Source organism: Pan paniscus, chromosome 2, assembly GCF_029289425.2.
Source record: "Pan paniscus chromosome 2, NHGRI_mPanPan1-v2.0_pri, whole genome shotgun sequence".
NCBI classification, from domain to species: Eukaryota; Metazoa; Chordata; class Mammalia; order Primates; family Hominidae; genus Pan; species Pan paniscus.
Genome location: NC_085926.1, coordinates 48,459,599 through 48,479,175, shown reverse-complemented (window position 1 = coordinate 48,479,175; position 19,577 = coordinate 48,459,599). Strand labels below are relative to the sequence as shown.

General features: G+C 47.8%; 1 protein-coding gene across 4 annotated transcripts in view; it reads left to right on the top strand.

Annotated features, from left to right (window-relative positions):
- The first annotated feature begins 247 nt into the window (after positions 1 to 247).
- SHISA5 (shisa family member 5) overlaps positions 248 to 19,577 on the top strand; it is a 36,144-nt gene continuing 16,814 nt past the window's right edge. For 2 of the 4 annotated variants that reach the window (XM_008971721.5, XM_008971720.4), the window contains exons 1-2: positions 248 to 427; positions 3,159 to 3,315. In XM_008971721.5, the coding sequence (XP_008969969.1) occupies positions 352 to 427; positions 3,159 to 3,315 (233 nt within the window). In that variant the 5' untranslated portion in view covers positions 248 to 351. The remainder of the gene's footprint in view (positions 428 to 3,158; positions 3,316 to 19,577) is intronic. The other 2 variants (XR_010111428.1, XR_004670553.3) reach the window with 2 other exon arrangements.

The following is a 19,577-nucleotide window of genomic DNA, read 5'->3' as shown; positions in this document are numbered from 1 at the left end:
TGGGGGCCGCCGCCGCCCCCCATGCATCCGGTGAGCAGAAGGAAACTCCGTGCGTCGCCCGGCGCCTGTCCGAGTCTGGGAACCGGTACCAAGTTTTCGCGCAGACCCCGGGCGCGAAGCTGGCCCCGAGGCTGGGAAGTCGTCCGCTTCCTTCCTTCCTCCTCCTTCCTCCCTCCTCCCTCCTCCCTCCTCCTCCCTCCTCCTCCTCCTGCTCCCCCGGCCAGGGGTTCCGGGAACCGGCCGGGCCGGGGCGGGGCGGGGCGAGGGAGAGGGGCGGCCGCGCGGATCACTGAGGCTGTGGCGGCACTGCGCCCGGCGCTCGCGTCCGTCCGCCCGTCCGCCCGCCCAGCCATGACTGCGCCGGTCCCCGCGCCGCGGATCCTGTTGCCGTTGCTGTTGCTGCTGCTGCTAACGCCGCCTCCGGGTGGTGAGCCGGGGGTGGGGGCGGCCCGTCCTGCCCTGGGACCGGGCAGACACTTCCCCGCGCTGCCTCTCCAACGAGCCGGGCAGCACCAGCCCCACTATGCCCCCCACTGACCCCTGATTGCCCCGAGGCCGTCAGCGAACCCCCACGACTGCGGACCCCTCCTCCACCCCAGCACCCTCCTTGCCTGAACAACCCTGCCTAGACACCAGGCAGCTGCCACCTTTGTCTGTCCTGGAACGGTGGGGAGGGGTCTGCCCTCCCGCCCATGTCCCAGGGGATGGAGTCCCCAGAGGCTAGGGTAGGGTTCCCTGCCTGGCTTTAGTCTGGCGGGTGGCTGCAGGGCGACCTGGCCCCTCCATCAGAGGCCTTCCCTCTTTGCCTCTGTTTACTGTCTGGGAGTCCCCACCGCTGCCTCCGTTGGCCCTTGTGTTCCTGGAGAGCCCGGCGCTGAGGCTGGCCTCTGGGGTGGAGACACCACTGTGTGTGTTGGTTGCAGATAGATGATTCACAGAGTCTGGAAGGCTGGCTGGGGGCGGGTCCTTTAAAGGGTTAGGAATTGGAACAATCCCCTGCCCACCCATGGGAAGCCAAAGACCCTTTTGGGGTGGGTGGCTTCGTGAAGGGGAAGGCTGTATTTCCTGGGGGCTGGGATGAATCCAGAGGACCTGGGCTAGATAAATGAGAAAGGGGAGACTTGTGCCCAGAATCCGCCCACCCCTGGAGTGAGCCTGTAGGAGGGTCACTGATTCAGTGAGGTCTGGGGGTCAGAGAGCATTTGTGCCATGGACTCAGCCTAAACAGCCTCACCGGTGTGTCTTCAGCCCTAGCTCAGAGGCTCAGGTTGGGCTGTGAAGACCTTGCTGCATATGGGTTCACCTGAGCCACCAGGCACGGGCCATGCTGATGATACCAGCTTTCAGGTGGGCAGCTGGCCAAACTGGGCTTGTCAATGGTCCAATCCTCTGCTCCATGGCTTTGCCCAGAGCAGGGTTCTGCCTGGAGCTGCCAAGAAGTGCAGTTCCCCCCAACTCCCCACTAAAGTTCCCTCTTCCCAAGGAGGTCACTTGGTGTCTCTGTCTCTGGGCTTCACTCTACTGACAGCCTCGGGGTGTGTGGTGTCCTGATCAGGCCCGGGCACCAGATGCTGCACATGGCCAGGTGCCTGGCCTGGCTGGGTCTCCAGAGGCCACGTGCTATGCCAGACTGTTTCCAGGCCGATGTAGTTATGCCTCAGGGCTATCATCAGACCTGTCCCCTGCCTACTGCGGACTTGTGGGCCTTGCTGGACTAGGTATTCTCTTTGGAGTCTGCCCTGGCAGAATCCGGTACTGTTCCTTCCTGCTAGTGGGCACAGGTCTCTGCTAATGTAGCCTGAGGATACATGGGAACATTTGACTGTAGCATCTTCCTGGAGGTTTGTAAACCTTGTGGTCATCCAAAAACCTGGGTCATTTTCCACATTTGTTGTCAGCCAGATCCCCTCAGCATGACCTCGTTTATTGAGACTTGTAAGGATGTCAGTAGATCCCAACTCTGTGCTGAGAGTCTTGTGATGGCTCCAGGGCTACAGATGGTGCCACTGCCTTGGAGCCCTGTTGCCCAGGCTGGTCTCAAACTCCTGGAAGGCACAGACATTTCCTGGACACTTGCTGCAGGCCCAGCGCGGGGCTAAGTGCTTTATGAACACTTTGTTCATAAGAAATTGGGTGTGACAATTTCTGACCAGGATCTAGCCTGCCATCATGGTTATGGGGTGGTCTGTGAGAGCCAGGCCCCTGCAGTTGTGGTGCCCAGCAGGGGCTGAGGTTGCTGTGGCTGAGTGAGGGAGAGAGTGAATGAGGATTAAGAACTAGACAGTCTGGCTGGGGTGCGGTGGCTCATGCCTGTAATTTCAGCACTTTGGAGGCCAAGGTGGGTGGATCACCTGAGGTCAGGAGTTCAAGACCAGCCTGGCCAACATGGCGAAACTCTGTCTGTACTAAAAAATACAAAAAATTAGCTGGGCCTGGTGGCGGGCACCTGTAATCCCAGCTACTCGGGAAGCTGAGGCAGGAGAATTGCTTGAATCTGGGAGGCAGAGATTGCAGTGAGCTGAGATCGCACCACTGCACTCCAGCCTGGGCAACAGAGCGAGACTCTGTCTCAAAAAAAAAAAAAAAAAAAGAAAGAAAGGGACAGTCCAGTGTCTGGTCCCCTGCAGGTGCTGAGCTGTGTGACTTCTCGCCTGGGCAGCTTCTGGAGGAGGCCGCCTGGAGTAGGGCCTTGAAGGATGAGTAGAGTTGAAAGGCAGGAGATAGGAACCAGGCAAGAATGTGAGCGGAGTGTGGACAGGTTGGAGAGCTGGAGTGATCTTCAGGACTCTGCAGTTTAGACCCTGCTTGGAAACTCGGGCCTTGATCCTGAAGCAGTGGGAATTAGGGGAGGTCTGAGAGCAGGGTATGGCCCCATCAGACTCACATTGAGAAAGTTCACCCTCCTATCAGGAGGCCAGTGCACTGGTGAGGGAGAGAGGGAGCCCAGTTAGGGCAGCTCTGTTGTGGCCCGTGGGATAGGGCAAGGCTGAGGGGGAGCAGTGGCCAGGGGTCAGAAGGTGGCCTGTGGCTAGGGTGGCTCAGAGACGGTGCAGCATGTGTGTGTGTGTGTGGTCTGGTGGCTGTGCCAGGGAGGGCGCTGTGTCTGCTGGGGCCTGGCCCTGTGGGCACAGGTGAACAGATGTGTTTCTCCTCTCCAGCGCGTGGTGAGGTGTGTATGGCTTCCCGTGGACTCAGCCTCTTCCCCGAGTCCTGTCCAGATTTCTGCTGTGGTACCTGTTATGACCAATACTGCTGCTCTGACGTGCTGAAGAAATTTGTGTGGAGCGAGGAAAGGTGTGCTGTGCCTGAGGCCAGGTGGGTGCACCAGTGGGTCACAGGGTGGGTGGCTTGAGCCTGTGCCCCACGGGAGAGTATGTGGAAGAGAGATAGCTCTGCCCCTCTGGCCTCTCAGCCCTCTCAAGATGGTGGCCAGAGCATAGGAGCAGAGGGTTTAGGGATCCCCTGTTCTGGGCTGGACCCCCTAGACCTGCTCAGTTAGTCCCCTGTCCATCTCCTCCCTACCCTGAGGGCTCCAGCTTGCTGAGCCTTGGGCTGAGCAGATTTCTTAGAGGTCCTTGGCCTCAGCTGGTCCTGTGACTCACCCCGGGTGTGTACCTGTGCCAAGATGTCCTCAGGGTGGGTACTTGAGCTTGACTATACCCCACAGTATGTGCATGCCCCTGAGGGGTATCCTTTGTTCAGGACCCGCTTGTGAAGCCTGTAGGGCGCAGTGCATAAGCATGTGCCCCAGTGTGAGCTCTATCTGTGTCGTCCCAGCGCAGCCTATGAATTTACCTGCATGTTGGGTGTAGACTGTTTCATGGCTGGGACCAAGGTTCCAGGCCCCTGTGTGTGGCTCTTTGCCGTATTCTGTATTTCCTTTGTGTTTGGCCTCAGTGTAGAGGGTTGAGATGGTCATACTCCTCTGCTCATGGCAGGTGATCATCCTGGGTCTGGGCAAGACCAACCCCCACTATCTTACATATTTATTTTTGTGAGATGGAGTCTCACCATGTTGCCCAGGCTGGTCTCATACTCCTGGGCTCAAGCCGTCCTCCTCCCTCAGCCTCCTGAGTAGCTGGAACTATAGGTGTGCACCACCATGCCTGGCCTATATATTTACTTTAATATGTCAGGACCATTTCATTCCTTTCCCACCCCACAGGCAACTGTCTGCTATGGTCTGCTATGTATAAGGTACATCCTTTTCATTATTTGAGTTCTTGCAAAGTCGGTGTAGTGTAAGACCTAGCCACGTTGCTGTGGCACATCTGGCCCTTGCCCACTACTGCTGTGTCCCTCTGAATGGTGTGAATCTACAATGGTTGTCATGATAGATAGCTTCAGTGGGCATCTGGTATACCTCCTTTTATGGAGCTGTGTAAGAATTCTCTTGGAAACACATCTGGTTGTGGAGTTGCCATGTCATAGATGCACACAGTTATCCACTAAGGACTTCCAGGTGCTCTTGGGAGTGGTGCACAGGGCTGCACACCTGTCAGTCCTGCCTGAGGGTTCCTGACAGGTCTTCTTTTACCCTTTTACCCTTTCACTTCACCTTTTGGCTTTTTTTTTTTTTTTTTTTTGAGACGGAGTCTCACTTCTGTTGCCCAGGTTGGAGTGCAATAATGTGATCTCGGCTCACCGCAACCTCCGCCTCCCGGGTTCCAGCGATTCTGCCTCAGCCTCCCGAGTAGCTGGGATTACAGGCATGCGCCACCACGCCCGGCTAATTTTGTATTTTTAGTAGAGACGGGGTTTCTCCATGTTGGCCAGGCTGGTCTTGAACTCCCGAGCTCAGGTGATCTGCCTGCCTCGACCTCCTAAAGTGCTGGGATTACAGGCGTGAGCCATCGCACCCAGCCTGGCATTTTTATATTTTACAAATGTCTTTAAAAACATTTAAAAACCGGGCGCGGTGGCTCATGCCTGTAATCCCAGCACTTTGGGAGGTCGAGGCAGGCAGATCACCTGAGGTCAGGAGTTCAAGACCAGCCTGGCCAACTTGGTGAAACCCCATCTCTACTAAAAACACAAAAAACTAGCCGGACGTGGTGGTGGGTTTCTGTAACCCCAGCTACTCAGGAGGCTGAGGCAGAAGAATCGCTGGAACCCGGGAGGCGGAGATTGCAGTGAGCCGAGATTGCACCATTGCACTCCTGGCTGGGTGACAGAGCAAGAGACTCTGTCTCAAAACAAAAACAAAAACAAAAACAAAAAAAACTTGTATTTCTTTTTTATTTTTATTTTTTTTGAGACAGAGTCTTGCTCTGGCATCTAGACTGGAGTGCAATGGTGCGATCTTGGCTCACTGCAACCTCCACCTCCCAGGTTCAAGCAATTCTCCTGCCTCAGCCTCCTGAGTAGCTGGGATTATAGGTGTGCACCACCACACCTGGCTAATTTTTGTATTTTTGTATATATATTTTTTTAGACGGAGTCTCGCTCTGTCGCCCAGGCTGCAGGCTGGAGTGTGGTGGTGCGATCTCGGCTCACTGCAAGCTCCGCCTCCCAGGTTCACGCCATTCTCCTACCTCAGCCTCCCAAGTAGCTGGAACTACAGGCGCCCGCCACCATGCCCGGCCTAATTTTTGTATTTTTACTAGAGATGGGGTTTCACCATGTTCACCAAGCTGGTCTTGAACTCCTGACCTCAGATGATCTGCCCATCTCGGCCTGCCAAAGTGCTGGGATAACAGGCATGAGCCACCGCGCCTGATGGTATTTCTTTTTTTAAAAGCAGGAGCATTTATTCCATTTAAATTTAATGTAGAGGGCCGGGGGTTGCTGTGGCTCATGCCTGTAATCCCAGCACTTTGGGAAGCTGAGGTAGGAGGATCACTTGAACCTAGCAGGTTGAGACTGCAGTAAGTCGTGATTGGTGCCACTGCACTCCAGCCTGGGCAACAGAGTGAGACCTCGACTCAAAAATAAATAAATTAATTAATTTAATGTAGTTATTGATATTCTGGGGTTATATTTGCATCTTTTGTGCTATTTGTCTCTCCTGCATTATCTTTTTTTTTTTTTTTTTTGAGATGGAGTTTCGTTCTTGTTGCCCAGGCTGGAGTGCAATGGTGTGTTCTTGGCTCACCGCAACCTCCACCTCCTGAGTTCAAACAATTCTCCTGCCTCAGCCTCCTGGGTAGCTGGGATTACAGGCATGTGCCACCACGCCCGGCTAATTTTGTATTTTTTAGTAGAGACAGGGTTTCACCGTGTTGGCCAGGCTGGTCTTGAACTCCCGACCTCAGGTGATCCTCCTGCCTCGGCCTCCCAAAGTGCTGGGATTACAGGAGTGAGCCACCGCGCCCGTATGCATTATCCTTTTTTTACTTCCTGTATTGTTTCGATTTGTTTTTATGCCATATTTTTCTTCGACTGTTACTTCTTCTTTTCCATTCTGTCTTTTTTTTTTTTTTCCTTCTGGAGACAGTCTGTGTCTCCCAGGCTGGAGTGCAGTGGCGCGTGATCTCGGCTCACGGCAACCTCCACCTGCCAGGTTCAAGCAATTCTCCTGCCTCAGCTTCCCACGTAGCTGGGACCACAAGTGCATGCTGCCACGCCTGGCTAATTTTTTGTATTTTAGTAGAGACAGGGTTTCACTGTGTTGCCCAGGTTGGTCTCGAACTACTGAGCTCAGGCAATCCACCTGCCTCGGACTCCCAAAGTGCTAGAATTACAGGCATGAGCTACTGCCCCCAGCCTTCTTTCCTATTGTGAATGCCTTATTTCTTTTTCTTGCCTTATTGTGTTGGCTAGGCCCTCAGTTACAATGTTGAGTAGAAGTGGAGAAAGCAGACATCTGTGTCTTGTTTCTGAGTTTAGGGGGAAGACATTCAGTTTTTCACTAGTAGGAAGGATGTCAGCTGTGGCTTTTTCATAGGTGTCCTTTATCAGGTTGAGGAAGTTCTCTGCATTTCTAGTACACCTAGAGTTTTAATTATGGATGGATGTTGAATTATGTCAAATGCTTTTTGTGCATTTGTAGAGATGACTGTATGATTTTAAAATTTTTATTTTGTTAATATGGTAAATTATATTACTCTCTAAAACACTATTTTATGTGAGTATAGAGCTTAGGTTGATGGTTATTTTTTCTTAGCATATTGAAGCTTCCATTCTACTGTCTCCCAGCTTCCATGGTTTCTGTTGAGACATCAACTCAATAGCCAGTGTCTCTCATTGAAAGAAATCTCTCTCTCTCTCTTCTTTTTTTTTTGAGACAGTCTCACTCTGTTGCCCAGGCTGGAGTGCAGTGGTGCAGTCACTGGCTCATGTCACTCTCAGCCTCCTGGGCTGAAGCATATCCTCCTACCTCAGCTTTCCAAGTAGCTGGGATTACAGGTGCCTGCCACCATGCCTGGCTAATTTTGTTTACTTTTTGTAGAGACAGGGTCTCCCTATGTTGCCCAGGCTGGTCTTAAACTCCTGGGCTCAGGTGATCCTCCCACCTCGACCTCCCAAAGTGCTGAGATTACAGGTGCACCTAGCTGAAATCCCTCTTTTTTTTTAACCCTCCGATTGCTTTTTAAGATTGTTTTTTTCTGGCCGGGTGCAGTGGCTCACACCTGTAATCCCAGCACTTTGGGAGGCTGAGGCGGGTGGGTCACGAGGTCAGGAGATCAAGACCTGCCTGGCCAAGATGGGGAAACCCCGTCTCTACTAAAAATACAAAAATTAGCTGGGCATGGTGGCGGGTGCCTGTAATCCCAGCTACTCGGGAGGCTGAGGCAGAGAATTGCTTGAACCCAGGAGGCGGAGGTTGCAGTGAGACAAGATCGTGCCACTGCACTCCAGCCTGGGTGACACAGCGAGACTCCGTCAAAAACAAAACAAAACAAAAAAAAAACTTGTTCTGGAAGCCTTAAGACCGTTAACCCCACAAGAAGTAGCAAGACAGACAGCAGACTGGAGAACAATGGCATGATCTCGGCTCACTGCAACCTCTGCCTCCTGGGTTCAAGTGATTCCCCTGCCTCAGCCTCCAGAGTAGCTGGAATTACAGGTGCCTGCCACCACGCCCAGCTAAGTTTTTTGTATTTTTAATAGAGACGGGGTTTCACCAGATTACCCAGGCTGGTCTCAAACTCTTGGCCTCAGGTGATCCACCCGCCTCAGCCTCCCAAAGTGCTGGGATCACAGGTGTGAGCCACCACACCTGGCCATTTCTGTGGAATTGACATTTTACTATATTGAGTTTTCCAATGCATTAACATGATATTTCTGCTCTTGTATTTAGTTTTCTTTCCTTCTCTCTCAATTTTCTATTATATAATATTTTTTTCTATTTCAAAGTCTTATATATGTTTCATTTTTTCCTTTGTTTTTTTTTATGGTATTATAAATAGTGTAGTTTAAATTTCTTTTCTTTTTTTTTTTTGAGACGAAGTCTAGCTCTTGTCACCACATTGGAGTGTGATGGCGTGATCACGGCTTACTGCAACCTCTGCCTCCCGGGTTCTAGCGATTCTACTGCCTCAGCCTCCCAATTAGCTGGGATTACAGGGGCCTGCCACCACGCCCAGCTAAATTTTTTTGTATTTTTAGTAGAGACGGGGTTTCATCATGTTGGCCAGGCTGGTCTCAAGCTCTCGACCTCAGGTGATCCATCCGCCTCAGCCTCCCAAGTAGCCGGGACTACAGGCACCTGCCACCACGCCTGGCTAATTTTTTGTATTATTTTTAGTAGAGACGGGGTTTCACCATGTTAGCCAGGATGGTCTCGATCTCCTGACCTTGGGAACCACCTGCCTCGGCCTCCCAAAGTGCTGGGATTACAGGCATGAGCCACTGCACCCGGCCTAATTTTTGTTTTTGTTTTTGTTTTTTTTTGACGGAGTCGCACTCTGTTGCCCAGGCTGGAGTACAGTGGCACAATCTCGGCTCACTGCAACCTCCGCTTCCCGGGTTCAAGTGATTCTCCTGCCTCAGCCTCTTGAGTAGCTGGGATTACAGGGGAACGCCTCCATGCCCAGCTAATCTTTGCATTTTTTTTTTTTAGCAGAGACGGGGTTTCACCATGTTGGCCAGGCTGGTCTCGAACGCCTGACCTTGTGATCCGCCTGCCTCGGCCTCCCAAAGTGCTGGGATTACAGGCTTGAGCCACTGCGCCCGGCCTAATTTTTGTATTTTTAGTTGAGATGGGGTTTTACCATGTTGGTTAGTCTGCTCTTGAACTCCTGACCTCAAGTGATCTGCCCTCCTTGGCCTCCCAAAGTGCTGGGATTACAGGTGTGAGCCACTGCACCTGGCCACAATTTTTATTTTCTAATTGTTTATTGATACATAAATGTGGAAAACTGTTTGGGTGTGGTGGTTTACGCCTGTAATCCCAACACTTTGGGAGGCTGAGGTAGGAGGATCGCTTGAGCCCAGGAGTTGGAGGCTAGCCTGGGCAACATAGCAAGACTCAGTCTCTAAAAAGAAAAAAAAATAGATATATAATTACATACAGTAAAATGCACAGATCTTTCATGTTTCAGTTTGATGAGTTTTAACAGATGTATACATTTCATGTATACAACATGCTAGACCAGATATAAATCATTGTCATGGAAAAAAGTAGGAGGGTCCCCCAAAAATTAAAAGTAGAGCTACCATGTGCATATGATCCAGCCATCCCATCACTGCGTATATATCCAAAGGATATGAAATCCATACCTCAAAGAGATACCTGCTCTCCCTTGTTCATTGCAGCATTATCACAATAGCCAAAGTATGCAATCAATCTACCTGTCCATCAGGATAAATGGATAAAGAAAATGTGGTATATGTACACAGCGAAATACTATTCAGCCTTAAAAAGAAGGAAATTGGCTGGGTGCACTGGCTCACGCCTGTAATCCCAGCACTTTGGGAGGCCAAGGCGGGGTGGATCATGAGGTCAGGAGATCGAGACCATCCTGGCCAACATGGTGAAACCACGTTTCTACTAAAAATACAAAAATTAGCTGGTGGTGGTGCACGCCTGTAATCCCAGCTACTCTGGAGGCTGAGGCAGGAGAATCCCTTGAACTTGGGAGGCGGAGGTTGCAGTGAGCTGAGATCATGCCACTGCACTCTAGCCTGGCAACAGAGTGAAACTCCATCTCAAAAAAAAAAAAAAAAAAGGAAATCCAGAAATCCTGTCATTTATGATGACATGGATGTACCCGGAGAACATTATGTTAAGTGAAATAAGCTAGGCGCAGAAAGACAAATACAGCACCATCTCACTTATATGTGGAGTGTCAAAGTCAAACTCATAGAAACAGAATAAAATGGCGGTAACCGGAGACTAGGAGGTGGCAGGATTAGGGAGATGTTGGTCAAAGGACACAAAATTTCACTTAGGAGGAGTAAGTTCAAGAGATCTATTGTACATCATAATGGTGACTATAGTTTATAATAATATGTTGTATACTTGAAAATTGCTAAGGAAGTAGATTTTGAGTGTTCTCACCACAAAAAAAGGTAAGTACGTGAAGTAATGCATATGCTAATTACCTCAATTTAGCCATTCAATATATACATATTTCAAAACATCATTTTTGTACGCTATAAATATATACAATTTTTGTCAGTTAAAAAAGAAATTGGATGGGTGCAGTGGCTGATGCCTGTAATCCCAGCACTTTGGGAGGCTGAGGCGGGTGGATCACCTGAGGTCAGGAGTTCAAGACCAGTCTGGGCAACATGGTGAAACCCCATCTCTACTAAAAAATAGAAAAATTATCCGGGTGTGGTGGCACACACCTGTAATCCCAGCTACTCAGGAGGCTGAGGCAGGGAGAATCGCTTGAACCCGGTGGGCAGAGGTTGCAGTGAGCTGAGATTGTGCCACTGCACTTCAGCCGGGATGACAGAGCCGACTCTGTCTCAAAAAAAAAAAAAAAAAAAAAAAAGAATAGATCATGGCCATTTCCAAGGAATTTATTTATTTATTTAATTTATTAATTTATTCATTTATTTTCCAAGATAGGGTCTCACTCTGTCACCCAGGCTGTAGTGCAGTGGCACAGTCTCAGCTCACTGCAGCGGCACAGTCTCAGCTCACTGCAGCCTCTACCTCCTGGGCTCAAGCCATCCTCTGACCTCAGCCTACCGAGCAGCTGGGACTACAGGCATGCGCCACGGTGCGTGGCTAATTTTTGTTTATTTTTGTAGAGAAGGGGTCTTACTATGTTGCCCAGGCTGGTCCTGACCTCCTGGGCTCAAGTGATCAGCCCACCTTGGCTTCCCAAAGTGCTAGGATTACAGGTGTAAGCCACTGCACCCAGCCGAGAGTTTTAATTTTAGCAATTTTGGTGGTTGTGTTGTAATACCCCATTGTGCCGTTTTCAAGATTTCAGTACATTTTATGGCCCAGCATATCCTTAGTGAAACATGAGGAAAGTTTCATGTGTTTTAGTCCATTCAGACTGCTTTTAGGAAATACTGTAGATTGTGTGGCTTAAACAACAAACATTTCTCACAGTCCTAGAGGCAGGAGGTTTAAGATCAGGGTGCTGGCATGATCCTGGTGAGGGCCTTCTTCCTGGTTATGTCCTCACGTGGGCTTTCCCTGTTTGTGGAGGCTGAAACAACTCCATCTTGGATGCTAATCTGCCCATGTTGACTTCTGATTAACCCCAGTTCTGGGAATGCCCCTAATGCCTTTCACATACTTACCATAAATCCTGCCCTTAGACCAATTCCCTGTGGTTTATAAGCCCAGGATCTGAGGTTAAGAAGTCCCTATTAAATATTTCTGAGAAACTGGATTTGTCAGCCTCTTTCTTCAGCTTCTCAGCTTCCTTGGGCGAAGGCTTGTACAGACCTGCTCACCTCCGAACATTGGTGCATGCATGCAGAGAGAAATCGAATTTCTCTTCCTCTTTTTATAAGGACACTAATCCCATCCTGGCAGCTTCACCCTCATGATCTCATCTAAACCTAATTACCTCTTTTTTTTCTTTCGAGACGGAGTCTCGCTCTTTCACCCAGGCGGGACTGCAGTGGCCCGATCTCGGCTCACTGCAAGCTCCGCCTCCCGGGTTCACGCCATTCTCCTGCCTCAGCCTCTTGAGTAGCTGGGACTACAGGCGCCCGCCACCGCGCCCGGCTAATTTTTTGTATTTTTAGTAGAGACAGGGTTTCACCGTGTTTGCCAGGATGGTCTTGATCTCCTGACCTCGTGATCCGCCCGCCTTGGCCTCCCAAAGTGCTGGGATTACAGGCGTGAGCCACCGCGCCCGGCCTTTTTTTTTTTTTTTTTGAGATGGAGTCTTGCTCTGTTCCCGGCTGGAGTGGAGTGGCACAATCTCAGCTCACTGCAACCTCCACCCCCTGAGCAGTCTTAAATCATTCCAGCATCAACTCTTAACTCTAAAGTGCAAAGCCTTGTTCACATATTATCAAAATCAGATATGAATGAGACCATAGGTACATTTCATCCTGAGGCAAAATTTATCTCCAGTTGTGAAACCTGTGAAGCCAGAAATGCATTTGTGGGACAGGCAAAGGATAGCCACCCCTATTACAAAAGGGAGAGAAATCAGTAGGAAGTGTAGCCAGGGCAACATGGTGAGACCCCATCTCTACTAAAAAAATCCTCAGGCATGATGGTGCGCGTCTGTGGTCCCAACTATTAGGAGGCTGAGGTGGGAGAATTGCTTGAGCTTGGTGGGGGCAGAGGTTGCAGTGAGCTGAGATCGTGCCACTCTACTCCAGCCTGGGACAGAGTGAGACCCTTGTTTCAAACAAAACAAAACAAAAACAAACAAACGAAAACAGTAGGAAGTGATAGGTGCTGTCAACGAAGAGCCAAACTCTAAAATATTTGAAGAGATTTATTCTGAGCCGAATATGAGTGACCATCACCCGTGAAACAGCCCTCAGGAGGTCCTGAGAACATGTGCCCAAGGTGGTCCGGGCACCGCTTGGTTTCATACATTTTAGAGAGGCATGAGACATCAATCAAATACATTAAGGAAATACATTGGTTAGGCCGGGCGCGGTGGCTCACACCTGTAATCCCAGCACTTTGGGAGGCCGAGGCGGGCGGATCACGAGGTCAGGAGATCGAGACCATCCTGGCTAACACGGTGAAACCCCGTCTCTACTAAAAATACAAAAAATTAGCTGAGCATGGTGACGGGCGCTTGTAGTCCCAGCTACTCGGGAGGCTGAGGCAGGAGAATGGCGTGAACCCGGGAGGCAGAGCTTGCAGTGAGCAGAGATCACGCCACTGCACTCCAGCCTGGGCGACAGAGCGAGACTCCGTCTCAAAAAAAAAGGAAGAAATACATTGGTTTGGTCCAGAAAGGTGGGACGACTCAAAGGGCGGGGGGTTGGGAGGGTGGGGAGCTTCCAGCCTATAAGTGAATTTAAACGTTTTCTGGTTTGACAATTGGTTGAGTTTGTCTAAAGACAAAATTGATTGATAGAAAAGGAATGTTCAGATTAAGATAAAGATTGTGGAGCCCAAAGTTCTTTTGAAGTCTTCTAGTGGCTGCCCTTAGAGACAATAGATGACAAATGTTTCCTATTCAGATTTTAGTTAATCTCTTTAGGATTGGGAGGGTCTGGAAGGAAAAGATCTAGCTATGTTAATAGAGATTCTTTACAGATGCACATTTTCTCCCATAGAGAACAGCTTTGCAAGGTCATTTCAAAATATGGCAAAGAAACATGTTTTGGGGTAAAATGTTTTGATTTTTTTTCCTTGTCTCTTAATGTTATGCCAGAGTCAGGTTGGAAAGTAAATCATGATATATAGGGTTAAATAAAACCCATTTGATGAGAATTTATGATTTGTAGGGCATGACTCCCCAGGCCCCTTAGATAGGAATTTGGGCGAGATAAAAAAAATCAGAGTTTAGTTCTCAGTGCCAAGCAATTCTAAATTCTAGCAAGACAAACTCCAGTAGACTTTAAGCCTTGGGAATAATCCTCTTTGGCTGGACACTCTGCCCTCTGGACCCACTGTGGTGGGGGCTGCACCCCCATGGCTCTGCTGGGTGGTGGTCCTGGCCTTCAAAACTGAGGTGGCCATCCAGGTGCAGTGGCTCATACCTGTAATCCTAGCACTTTGGGAAGCCGAGGTGGGCAGATCACCTGAGGTCAGGAGTTTGAGACCAGCCTGACCAACATAGAGAAACCCCATCTGTATTAATAATGCAAAAATAGCTGGGTGTGGTGGCGCATGCCTGTAATCCCAGCTACTTGGGAGGCTGAGGCAGGAGAATCGCTTGAACCCAGGAGGTGGAGGTTGTAGTGAACCGAGATTGCGCCATTGCACTCCAGCCAGCCTGGGCGGCAAGAGCAAAACTCCGTCTCAGAAAAAAAGCAACAACAACAAAAAAAACTGAGGTGGCAGCAACCCGGTTCCGGCCTGTGCACTCTGGGCCTGTGGTGGGAGTGGCAGCCTTGATGATTGAATTGTCTTTGGGGTCCTTTTCTTGTCTTTAAGAACACTGCACCTTGAAAATAGCGCTGCCAAGCATGATGGCTGACGCCTTTAATCCCAGTACTTTGAGAGGCTGAGATGGGAGGATTGCTTGAGCCCAGGAGTTCAAGACCAGCCTGGGCAATATAGTGAGACCTCGTCTCCATAATTTTTTTTTTTTAATTAGCTGGGCATGGTAGCATGCACTTGTAGCCCCAGCTACTCAGGAGGCTGAGGTGGGAGGATTGCTTGAGCCTGGGAGATCAAGGTTGCAGTGAGCTGTGATCACACTACTGCACTCCAGCTTGGGTGGCAGAATGAGACCCTGTCTCAAAAAAAAAAAAAAAAAAAAAAGGCCAGGCACAGTGGCTCACACTTGTAATCCCAGCACTTTGGGAGGCCGAGGCGGGCAGATCACAAGGTCAGGAGATCGAGACCATCCTGGCCAACATGGTGAAACCCCATCTCTGCTAAAGAAAATACAAAAAGTTAGCCAGGCATGGTGGCGGGCGCCTGTAGTCCCAGCTACTCGGGAGACTGAGGCAGGAATGGTGTGAACCCGGGAGGCAGAGCTTGCAGTGAGCTGAGATCATGCCACTGCACTCCAGCTTGGGTGACAGAGTGAGACTCTGGCTAAAAAATAAAAAAATAAAAAAATAGCTGTAGCAGGGATGTCCAATCTTTTGCCTTCTCTGGGCCACTTTGGAAGAAGAAAATTGTCTTGGGCCACACATAAAACACACTAATGATAGCTGATGAGCAAAAAAAAAAAAAAAAAATCTCATAATGTTTTAAGAAAGTTTAAGAATTTGTGTTGGGCCACATTCAAAGCCATCCTGGCCTGAATGTGGGCCGCTGGCCACAGGTTGGACAAGCTTGCTCTATGGCCCAGTCCTGTAGGATCTTAGATGTCCGACAGCCTTCCTTCACTTCATCCCCTTTCTCCCCTCTGGCAGGTGCTAGGGTGACTGATTAGGTCTGTGATTCATACTCATTCTAATCTCCTTACCTCGCAGTTTTTGGACTACTCTCTTAGTATTTACAGTATGGATAGGCTGAGAATTGTCCAGATTTTTAAATTCTAGTTCTTTTTTTGCCTAACAATTCATTTCTCTTTTTTCACTTTTTTTTTTTTTTTTTTTTGAGACGGAGTTTCGCTCTTGTTGCCCAGGCTGGAGTGCAATGGCATGAGCTCAGCTCACCGCAACCTCCACCTCCCGGGTTCAAGCGATTCTGCTGCCTCAGCCTCCCTAGTAGCTGGGATTACAGGCATGTGCCACCACGCACGGCTAATTTTGTGTTTTTAGTAGAGACGGGGTTTCTCCATGTTGGCCAGGCTGGTCTTGAACTCCCGACATCAGGTGATCTGCCCACCTTGGCCTCCCAAAGTGCTGGGATTACAGGCGTGAGCCACCGCGCCCGGCCTTTTCACATTTTACTATAAGCAGTTGGCCGGGTGCGGTGGCTCACGCCTGTAATCCCAGCACTTTGGGAGGCCAAGGTAGGCGGATCATGAGACCAGGAGATCAAGACCATCCTGGCTAACATGGTGAAACCCCATCTCTACTAAAAATACAAAAAGTTAGCCGGGCATGGTGGTGGGCACCTGTAGTCCCAGCTACTCGGGAGGCTAAGGGAGGAGAATGGCGTGAACCCAGGAGGCAGAGCTTGCATTGAGCCGAGATTGGGCTACAAGCAAGACTCTGTCTCACACACACACACACACACAAAAAAAAAGCAGTCAAGAGGATCCAAGCTGCTCCTTCAACACTAAATATCCCATATATTTCAAGTTTTCCTCTGAATTGCTCAATCTTTTGTTTAATCTCTTTAAGCTCTTTTTTCCTTTAATCTCACTGTGTAATCTTTAAACAGTGTATATGTTGTTATTCTAATGTCAGTGTCTGATAATTTCAGTATTTTAAGGCAAATTTTTCTCCTTAGCTTCACTGGTTTTCCTTCAAATGTATTAGGGTATAATTGTTTATAATGCTTTTAAATTTTGTTTTGTTTAACATCTAAAGAAATATCCCCCATGGGTACTTCTTTTGTTTTGGTTTGGTTTGGTTTGGTTTGGTTTTTTGAGACGGAGTCTCACTCTGTTGCCCAGGCTGGAGTGCAGTGGCATGATCTTGGCTCACTGCAACCTCTGCCTCCCAGGTTCAAGCGATTCTCCTACCTCAGCCTCCCAAGTAACTTGGGTTACAGGCATGTGCCACCATGCCCAGATAATTTTTTTGGTATTTTTAGTAGACAGGGTTTTGCTATGTTGGCCAGGCTGGCCTTGAACTCCTTACCTCAGGTGATTCACCCACCTTGGCCTCCCAAAGTGCTGGGATTACAGATGTGAGCCACTGCGCCCAGCTGGTATTTCTTTTTTTGTGTGTGTGAGACATACAAGGTCAGTATAGTAAAAAAATCTATTAAACTTCTAATTAAAAATATAATTTCAAAAGACGTTTCCAATAGCATCAAAAACATCAAATACCTAGGAAAGACAAAATTTCTACACAGAAAACTATGAACCATAAACTGTAAAACATACAAACTGTGTATTTATAAAACATATAAACATACAAACTATAAACATTAAAACGTATAAACTGTATGTTCATAAAGCATATAAACTATGTAACTATATAAACTATAAAATACATAAAACATTATTACAAAAAATCATAGCCCTAAATAAATGGAGGCATAGACAGGGCTCATGAATTGGAAGACCATATTTTAAAGATATTGATTCCCCTCAAATTGGTATATGGAATTTGTTAAATTTCAGTTTTAGAAAACTCTTGGCAGGCGCATCTGTGTGGGAGTGTGTGGGAGTGTGTGTGTGTGTGTGCGTGTGCGTGTGTGTGTGTGCGCCTATGGATATTATTATATTTTTTTAATACTGATGGGATCTCCCTATGTTGCCCAGGCTGGTCTTGAACTGCTGGGCTTAAGCAATCCTTCCAACTTGGCCTCCCAGAGTGCTAGGATTATAGGCATGAGCCACCACACCTGGCCACCTGTGGGTTTTTCTTTTCTTTTCTTTTCTTTCTTTTTTTTTTTTTTTGAGATGGAGTCTTGTCTCTGTCACCCAGGCTGGCGTGCAGTGGCTCAGTCTCGGCTCACTGTAACCTCCACCTCCCGGGTTCAAGTGATTCTCTTGTCTCAGCCTCCCGAGTACAGGCATTACAGGGATTACAGGCATGCGCCACCATGCCTGGCTAATTTTTATTTTATTTTATTTTATTTTTATTTTTAGTAGAGACAGGGTTTCACCATGTTGACCAAGCTGGTCTCAAACTCCTGACCTCAGGTGATCCACCCGCCTCCGCCTCCCAAAGTGCTGGGATTATAGGCGTGAGCTTATAATCTATTATAATCTATATATAATCTATATATAATATATAATATATAAAATCTATAATCTATATAATATATGTTATATAATTATAAATATATAATATATTATATAATCATAAATATATATAATATATAATATATGTTATATAATTATAAATATATAATATATGTTATATAATTATAAATATATAATATATATTATATATTATAAATATATAATATATATTATAAATATATTATAAATATATATAATATATAATATATATTATACATTATATATAATATATAATATATTATATATTATATATAGTATATAATATATAATAATATATATAATCTATATATAGTATATAATATATGTAATCTATAATCTATTTTCTATTGTCAGTTTTTTCTGCTGTTTTCTATTCATACTGTCTGGTCTCCTAGTGTTTCTGAACATTTTTGATTGTGTGCCTAACATCACATTTGCAAAATTGATTATAGAAATTTGGAGCTCAGGACTTTCTCCAGGGAGGATTTAGGTTGCTTCTGGCAGTAACTCTAGCGTTCTCAGATCACCTGGTCTAGTTGTAGAGACTGAAATGATTAGAGGCTGAGCCGTCTACTCAGTCTCTCCCTTCCTTTTAAGGTACAGCTTTTCGGGTCCCAGCCTAAGTGAATGGGGGTCATCAGGGCCACCTCACCTGGTGGGCTCTGGATCTAAGCCCTGTCACCTTGGTCTCCTGAAGCTTCCAGAAGTGCTGCTCAGCCTCTCAGCTGCCCTTCTGAAAGTGGCTAATGCTCCAAGGAGAAAAAGGACCTCAGCTGTCAGGCTCATCTCTGGATCTTTGTCCCCAGCCTCACCACCACTCATATCAGCTTCACATTCTTTCCATTGCTCTCTGAAGCTTTCACACTGATTTCTTTTATATGTATATATATATTATATATAGATTTTATATATAAATATAATATATACTTATATATAATATCTATATATTATATAAATACATATTCTTATATTATCTTATATTAAATATATAATATATATAATATATTTATTATATATATATATAAAAATATATATTTTTTGAGATGGAGTTTTGCTCTTGTTGCCCATGCTGGGCAACAAGTGCAATGGCACGATCTTGGCTCACTGCAACCTCCACCTCCCAGGTTCAAGCGATTCTCCTGCCTCAGCCTCCCTAGTAGCTGGGATTACAGGCATGCACCACCACCCTTGGCTAATTTTGTATTTTTAGTAGAGACGGGGTTTCTCCATGTTGGTCAGGCTGGTCTTGAACTCCTGACCTCAGGTGATCCACCCGCCTTGGCCTCCCAAAGTGCTGGGATTACAGACGTGAGCCACCGTGCCCGGTCTCACACTGGTTTCTTTTCTTTATTTCTTTTCGTTTTTTTGAGACTGAGTCTTGCTCTGTCCCCCAGGCTGAAGTGTAGTGGCATGATTACGGCTCACTGCAGCCTCTGCCTCACTCAAGTGATCCTCCTGCCTCAGCCTGTTGAGTAACTGGGACCACATGCCCAGCCAACTTTTGTATTTTTTGTAGAGAAGGGGTCTCACCATGTTGCTCAGTCTGGTTTTGACTCCTGTGCTCAAGCGATTCTCTAGCCTCGGCCTCCCAAAGTACTACATGCCTGTAGGCACGAGCCATTGCACTTGGCCTCAGATTTCTTTTTTTGAGAAGGAGTTTTGCTCTCATTGCCCAGGCTGGAGTGCAGTGGCGCCATCTCGGCTCACTGCAACCTCTGCCTTCTGGGTTCAAGCGATTCTCCTGCCTCAGCCTCCTGAGTAGCTGGGGCTACAGGC